The 8,408-nt window shown below is 42.1% G+C and overlaps 1 protein-coding gene across 1 annotated transcript; it reads right to left on the minus strand.

Annotated features, from left to right (window-relative positions):
* Positions 1–3,523: 3,523 nt before the first annotated feature.
* LOC125293733 lies at positions 3,524–7,981 on the minus strand. Its single transcript, XM_048241826.1, has 4 exons — positions 7,368–7,981; positions 7,113–7,271; positions 6,345–6,440; positions 3,524–5,013 (listed from the first exon to the last, which is right to left on the minus strand). The coding sequence occupies exons 1-4, from the start codon at positions 7,521–7,523 to the stop codon at positions 4,684–4,686; spliced, it is 741 nt and encodes a 246-aa protein (XP_048097783.1). The 5' UTR covers positions 7,524–7,981; the 3' UTR covers positions 3,524–4,683.
* Positions 7,982–8,408: the final 427 nt, after the last annotated feature.

An 8,408-nucleotide genomic window follows, 5' to 3' on the forward strand; every position in this document is an offset into this window, starting at 1 on the left:
TAAATGTGTTGCAAGGCATAAAACATCCTCACTTTAGATGAGGTCACAAAATATCATTAACTAAGTAAGGGATAATGAATAGAACGCCGGTCATTACTGGGAAAATAAGTCCCGACAGGGCGAACCGGACCCCGATGCACAGCGGAGGGGTCTTGTTCCGCCCTGAAGGGACTTATTTTCACAGTAATGACCGGCGTTTCTATACATTATCCCGCTTTATTATATGCTACTTGCCAAAACGAAATAATAAACTCCCCACGATATGACTGTAGCCTACATAACCTAGCCTATTTGTTACCGCTCATCGTGGGCATTTGCTGAGAAACAAATAGGCCTAGTTCGCAACACACGCCTGCTGAACTTGAATCAAACATTCTTTAGAACACAGCTGCTGATCAACCGCCTGCTTTCACGCTTTGAATGAAGTTCCAGTCCTTGCGTAGTGATATGAAAGACATTAATCAGAAGCACAAAACCCGTTGCCATTGACAGCGGTGATTAAATGCTTTGCCGGTGATTTATGTAGATTTAACAAAGGCCCGAACGTTGGGAAGGCCCATTCATGTGAATGGAACGTTCTGCAGCACTCTGAAGAGCCGTAATAACCACTTGTAACTCCTGACTTAATCAGTCATCACAAGTCTCTACCAGCTTTCAGAAAATCAGATCATGCCGCTGTTTTCCTACTGCCTATGTACAAACAGAGAAGTCAGAGGGACCCCCCCAGTGACGAAGGAGGTCAAGTGCTGGACTGACCAATCGGAAGCCAGGCTACAGGACGCCCTTAGCAACGTTGACTGGGAGATGTTCAAGACGAACTCTGCTGACATCAATGAGTTTACGGAAGTAGCATTGAGTTACATCAACATGCTAACTGATTCCATCATCCCAACTGTAAAGATCCGAAGCTTCCCTAACCAGAAGCCATGGGTGGATAGAGAAGTGAGAACGGCATTAAAGACACGCAACATGACTTATAATGCTGGGCTTATTTCAGGGATATGACGGATTACAAAGCAGCATCTTATAGTTTACGCGAGCTATTAAAGATGCTAAGCCGGGCGCCATAGAGACAGAGTTGAAGCTGATTTCTTGGAGGGTGATCCAGCACGAAGTGTGGAGAGGACTCCGAACCATCACTGGCTTTGAAAGAAAGTCCCTCCTATGATGAATGTGAGTAAAGCCCTCCCTGATGAACTTAATGCTTTTATGCTCGCTTTGACATGAAAAACACAGACTATCTTGCACTAGCTGCAGCATGTGAAGCAAATGAGGATGCACCTTTCTGTGTCTCTGAGGTCGATGTGAGCAATGCCTTTAGGAGGGTTAATTGTAGAAAAGCTGCTGGACCGATGGAATTTCTAACAGGGTTTTGAAATCCTGCGCTGCTCAGTTAGCTCCTGTGTTCACTTATATTTTTTAACACATCATTGGCTCAAGAGACAGTTCCTACTTGCCTCAAGCAGTCTGTTATTGTTCCAGTATCGAAAAACAAAAGTCCATCATGTCTGAATGACTACCGCCCAGTAGCCCTGGCGCCTACAGTGATGAAGTGTTTTGAGAAGCTTGTGAAAAACATTATCTGCTCATCCCTCCCTGCCTCCTTGACCCCTCCAATTTGCTTACAGAGCCAACAGGTCTACAGAGGATGCCATCTCAAACCTCATGCACACCACCTTAACTCACCTGGGAATTATGTGAGGATGCTGTTCATTGACTTTAGTTCAGCATTCAACACGATAGTACCTCTCACCTTGGTCACAAAGATGAAGGCCTTAGGACTGAACACCACCCTGTGTCACTAGATATTTGACTTCCTCACCAACCGTTCACAAGTGGTTAGAGTGGGGGTCTGACATCTGACTCATTAACCATCAGCACTGGTGCTCCCAAAGGCTGTGTTTTTGAGTCCACTGCTGTACAACATATACACACATGACTGCAAAGCCAACAGTAGTCATACCTCCATCATCAAGTTTGCAGATGACACAGTGATCTTGGGCCTGATTAGTAACAACAATGAACAGTTCTACTTGGATCAGGTTGATGAGGTGGCACAGTGGTGTCAATCTAACAGCTTGACACTGAATATCAATAAAACCAAGGAAATGGTAGTGGATTACAGAAGGCAGCAGCAGAACTACAGTTACACCCCACTAATGATCAGCGGGCAACCTGTAGAGAGTCACAAGTTTTAAATACCTTGGTGTCCTCATTACTGAAGACTTAACATGGACTGTTAACACTCAATATGTTCTGAAGAAGTCCAGACAACGACTCTACTTCCTTCGTCAGCTAAGGAAATTCAAAGTTTCTACATCCATCATGAAGGCCTTCTACACTTCAGCGGTTAAGAGTGTTCTAACTGGTAGCATTATCACCTGGTATGGGAACTCCACAGTTAGAGATTGTAGTACTCTGCAGAGAGTAGTGCGCTCAGCTGAACGTACTATAAGAACTCAACTCCCTGCTCTACAAGATATCTATTCCAGAAGAGTACTCCTAAGAGCCCAAAAGATTCTGAAGGACTCTTCTCATCCTAACAATGGATTATTCCTACCGCTGAAATCAAGAAGACGCCTATGTAGTCACAAAGCCAGAACTGAGAGACTCAGGAGAAGTTTTTATCCCCAGGCCATCTGAACTCTGACTACTGACTTTGCACACATTCACTCCTCAGCACTCATGACCCCCCACACACACACACACACACCTACATGACTTTTAGCACTTTTACATCCCTCTCCCTATGCTACAGACCTTTTATTTATTTTCTTGTTTCATCACATGTCAAAACACACACACACACACACACACACACACACACACACATCTGACTTTCTCCAACTTTTGCACATCTCCATAGAACTTTTTATTTATTATTCAGAGTTTCTTTTCGGACGAATAGCCTTGGCCACACAACTGCACTGCAAAAAAAAAAAAGGTTGGCTGAACTTGAAAAATAAAAGTCAACCGATTTCACTAACTTTTTCAAGTTATTTCAACTGCATTGTGCAGAACTTTATATTTCAATTTGCAGGACTCAATAAAGTAAGTAAACACTTCAACTAGTAGAACACAAAATGTTAAGTTAATGGGACTTAAGTTGGTACAGCTAGCTAAAACTTAATAATTCAAGTAAGAGGGGCTTAAGTTAATGCAAGTAGCTAGAACTCAATAATTCAAGTAAGATGGGCTTAAATTGGTACAAGTAGCTAGAACTCAATATTTTGAGTAAGATGGGCTTAAGTTAATACAAGTAGCGAGAACTCAATATTTAAAGTAAGAAGAGCATAAGTTAGTTCAACTAATAAAACCACCTCAAACACCATGTCAGTTACAACAAATGTTTTATTTTCTCTCACTCTTAAGAGTGCAGTGATATAGTCTGAGAAGTGTTGGGGTCATAAACTGTAAAAAACAAAATGGAGCCAACTCCAAAAACATGGTGCTTTCAGGAAAAGCTACAAGCTAAAACAATGTCTTCACACGCAGAACAATTCAATGGCATGCACTTAGTTTGAGCCCAAAATAATAAAAATAAACTTTGCATGTTTAAGCGCTGTCAGTGTCTTGGGATTCACAGTGTAGTCATGGCAAACACACACACAATATACAGATCTAGAAAATGCAGCTAGCCTCCAATGACTGCATTTTCTAGATCTGTATTGTGTGTGTGTGTGCATGCATGGTCACATTCTCTAAATATGGTGTGCGTGCGCGAGTGTGTGTGTTAGTCTGTGTGTCAGTCTATATTATGTTTTTCTCCCGCTGAAGAGCCTGGTCCAATGGCTAAATTTGTGTGTGTGAGTAACTGTTCCCCTATCTGCCATTAGCAGAAAACACATAAACAGACAGACACACAGGCAAACAATTGTAAAGCACTTCATAGATACAGTGATACAATCTGAGAAGTGTTGGGGTCACAAACTGTAAAAAACAAAATGGAGCCACCTCCAAAGACATGGTGCTTCCAGGAAAAACTACAAGCTAAAACAATGTCTTCACTCACAGAACAATTCAACGGCATGCACTTAGTTTGAGCCCAAAAGTGTGAATATTTCAGCAGATCAGTAATCAAATATAAAAAATGCAGCCACATTTCCTATCCTTTCCTTTCGTATGGCGTGCGTGCACAAGTTTCTGTGTGTTTGCCTGTGTGTCAGTCTGTATTATGTCTTTCTCCCTCTTAAGAGCCTGGTCCAATGGCTGCATTTTCTAGATCTGTATAATGTGTGTGTGTGTGTGTGTGTGTGTGTGTGTGTGTGTGTGTGTGCGCGCGCGCGCGAGAGTAACTGTTCCCCTATCTGCCAATTAGGAGAAAGACATAATAGAGACAGACAGACACACAGGCAAACACTTGTAAAGCACTCAGAACCACATAGAACCACCACATTTTCTCATCCCCACTAGAACACAGGGGGCTAACTCTTCAGGTAGTTTGGCCTACCTTCAACGTAGCCAGGTATATGAACATCCAGCATTAAGCCAGTCCAAGCGGACATTTAGAGGTGCTTGTAGCATTTTAGTGTTTTTGTTGTAGCAGCGTTCTGTCTTATATCTGCCTCTGCTTAGTGACTCAGTGTTAGATGTGAAGCAATAAACAGCCAGCACTGGTTTCTACCATCAATGTTTCTACCATCAATGTTCCTCCAAAGTTTAGACAGACAAACAGACAGAAGCCTATCTTAACAATTCGTAAAGCTTACGTCGAAGAGAAAGCGCTCTAGAGGAGCAGCTCTGAGCATCAAGTTCCACAAATACCTTCTGGATCACCTCAAATGTGTAACTAAGATCCTTTGGGTATTCCATGTTTGTGGCATACAAGAGTCCAAACAGGTATGCAACAGCAGATGGCAGATCTTTAATGTCTTCTAGGACCACAGTCTCTTCCAAGATGATGGCAATGTTGATTACTGTTGGAAGAGACTTCCTCACAGCAACATCATCTTCGAGTACTGTGAGGATGCCAATCTTCACATTTCTTGTGTAGATCTCTTCAGCATCAGTTTCCTGAGAAATCCAAGCAGAAAGAAAGAAGAAAAAATCTCGGGTCAGTTTTAGGCAGGCATCTCTATTTGGCATGATAACCTTGCCAGACTAGTAGCTTAATGGAAATTCATGTGTTCATTATTTGCCTACTGAAACTCAATGTGTTTCTGGGCAATGCAAATACATTTTAGGTCCATGTGGGGTCCATTGCACTTAGGATATTTTATGCATGCTATATCCCAGCTAGAAGGAATGGGCTTTCAGAACATGCATCATTTGGGATATTTAATCAATTTTCCCTACAGGCATTTCAATTGCCTATACAAGGCTAGGTTGCATGGTAAATGAGGAGATGGGAAAGGTGGGAATACTTTTAGGTGTTATTTATATGATGCAAGCCATTAATAAAACAGATTCACAAATATAAGATGAAGAAACCTGTCTATAGGTCAGTCAAGCTCTGACACATTGAAACATATTCTGCCCTCCTTGATGGCATGGACTGTACATAGTTCTGGAATGTAGTTGCAATGTATTTGCATTTATTCAACGTCTACTAACTGCTGTTAAGCTTCACCTCGGCAAAGGTCATCATACTAATATGTAATGTGGACATATAGGAAGCCAAAAAGCATGACAACATTTGTGATGGGTGGTCTGGCTCATGGACAAGCTGTAGCATAGCATGGGTCATCTGCAGTAGGCTATCACTTTGAATCCAACTGATACTTGTGAGCACCTGTACTGTAAAATGGCCCTTTCCCTACATGCCAGTTCTAATTTGCATTTGAACACAACCACTGACAAGCGTGCAATTTACCCATGTCCTTTTTACAAAACAAACTAGGACTAGTTTATCTATCAGGTAAATTTTGCAACACTATTCTCTGCTGCATTTTGAACCTTACAATGGCAGCCTGGACTTTTAAAGGGACACCAGACAACATTTTCGTGTTAATTACTCATCTTCGTAAGTCGGTATTTGGTTAAATGACTCGTTACAGGGCGAATGAAGACTCTCTCACCCGCCTCTACTGCCTGTAGGAAGAATATCCCGCTTGCAAGTTCAGTGTATCCTACCCGCCGACCGAAGCAGGAAGGCTAACGAAACGCTAGAAATTGTTGCAAAGGTGTGTATAATGGCAGAGCCGGCGAAGAAGCAGCGAAAACCCTTGACGGAAGACACAAAGAAAAGGAAAAGAGCTTCAGGCCGAGCGAGGGGGAGTTCCGTAGAGAAAAAGCATCAGGCTTGCCTGGTGTCCCTTTAAACATTCTGTGCCGCATGGGGATTTTGTAGAGGATGATGGAAGGGAAGCCTGGGAGGAAAACAGATAAAGAACAATAACACTTACCAAGCACTTCCGAAAAAGGCATCCAGATTCTTCTTTTAGGACGAGAGGCAGTCCTTCCAAGGCTACTCTTTTCCTAAGGTCCATGATGTCTGACACCTGAGTATACATTGTGATAAAGAAAAAAATAATGTCAATTCTATTTTTTCCCTGGATGTCAATTAAAAAATAGATTTACACAACACATCAACAAAGAATAATGTGAATTGCTGCGGAATAATACTGGTGCTGTCATACGAATGCTCCCCAAACAGCAATCAGCCTGTAGCACTGCTGAGCCTAAGTTAACTTTGAACCTTCAGGACACCTCTATTGTTGGTTCTGCCACTCACCACATCACCCCATACATTTTCTATGGGGTACTGGTCAGGAACGTTTACTGACTTACAACTGTCAACAGACCCAATACAGACGACCTGAAGGTAACCATCAGAGCAACCTGGGCTTTCATAAGACCTCAGTCGTGTAAAAGCAGCCCCAAGCAAGTCTTGTAGGCATACATACACATATGTGTTAGAGGGACAAGATTTCTGTAATTTAAGAAATCTTAAACCACCGTTGGTGTCATGTACTGTAATATTATTTTTTTTAAACACTGGATATGGGGTTTTGATGGGCTCAAAGTCACAGTAATTAAATTTGAAACTAATGAAACTTGAAACACTTTGTGTGTAATGCTCTATAAGGGCTTTGACTTCAACTGAATTTCTGAAAAAATAAACCTTTTCAGTTTCGTAATTTTTTTGGATGCAGTGTATGGAAACAAACTACCTGGTCGTCCAGAGGAGCAAGCAGTGCAGTCAACTCCGATCCAGCAGGCTCCTTCTTCTTCCGGTAATACTTCATTAATGCTGGAGTGAATTTTTCAAGCGATGACTGGAATGTCACCATGAGGTCTATGTTGGTGATCCGGTAGAATTCGCGGCAAATCTGTTAAAACAGTGTGACAGAGTGTTTAAGATAAAGGACAGATAAACAGTTAGAGGTGAGCAACCAAATGGAATGCTATAGTAAATAGATACTGACCTCATCTTTGAAGAACAGAGCAGGCCATCTGTCTCTCAATACTGTGACCAAAGGCTCAATGTCAACCACCTCTTGACGTCGGAAGGAGAAAGTAAGAGCCATCGTTTCTTTAACAAAGGTGCTGTCAAACTTCTTCTTTTCGGTTTCTTTAATCATTTGTAGTCTTAAGTCATCAAGGGTTTCATCAGATTGGCCTTCGGGATGGGGTGGTAAAAAGTTGACCTCTGCTCTTCTTGCTTTCTTGAGGCGAAACCCCTTCTTCTGAATCTTGTTGTCTTTTGTTCACGCTCACTTCTGCATGTCCTGCTTTACGTAACTTACTCCTCCCAACTTTAAACCAAAGGCTTACAATCCATCCATCATACCCGGTTCCAGGACCATCTTCTGTGAGACATGGGTGCTTTTCTACTAGTGCTGCAGCATAAAACTTCATATCTTGCTTTTCCGGGTAGCAACCAGATACAAAAATGGAGTCAACTAAAGCGGTACAGATGGCAGATTTCATTTCTCTTGGGGGGACAATGGGAGTTTTGGTCTGCCTGTATATCTCATTGCCTTTTTTAAGACGAAGCTCAACATCAAGGGAGAATTTGGGAATTTCAATTGATCCTGGCAATGGCAAATCTTTGGCTGTTTTAAGTCTTTTGTAAATGTTTGGAGAACCTAAATTCTCATGACTAGATATGCTTGCTGTGTCAAGTGACGACACCGAGTTTGTGTCGGACAGATCTGATGGAGGTGTCGTAGTATCATTAGAGACTATGTTGTCCCACACAACTTTTAGGACTGCTTTGTCCGCAGGCAACTCATCTATGCTGTGTAAATTACAAAGAGCATTCCCAAACTCTGGATCTTCAAATTGCAAAGAAAACTGTTCAGTCAGTCCAAGCATCTCTCTGAGAATCTCCTTAAGTCGATCCACAGATTCTGGCGGACAAGGAAGGTTGACCCGCCGAATATTGTCTGAAGATATACACACCCGTAACAGCATTCTGAGGAGATAAAATGCACAACAATTGAAGAATTAGTTACATTATCTCA

The sequence above is a fragment of the Alosa alosa genome, chromosome 4 (assembly GCF_017589495.1).
Source record: "Alosa alosa isolate M-15738 ecotype Scorff River chromosome 4, AALO_Geno_1.1, whole genome shotgun sequence".
In the NCBI taxonomy this organism is placed as follows: Eukaryota; Metazoa; Chordata; class Actinopteri; order Clupeiformes; family Clupeidae; genus Alosa; species Alosa alosa.

Coding starts and splice junctions, on each gene's coding strand:
- LOC125293733 (XM_048241826.1), bottom strand. CDS start 7,523: ATGATTAAAGAAACCGAAAAGAAGAAGTTTGACAGCACCTTTGTTAAA. Junction 6,441..7,112: donor TTGCTCCTCTGGACGACCAG/GTAGTTTGTTTC, acceptor ATGTATACTCAG/GTGTCAGACATCATGGACCT. Junction 5,014..6,344: donor GCCTTTTTCGGAAGTGCTTG/GTAAGTGTTATT, acceptor TGGATTTCTCAG/GAAACTGATGCTGAAGAGAT.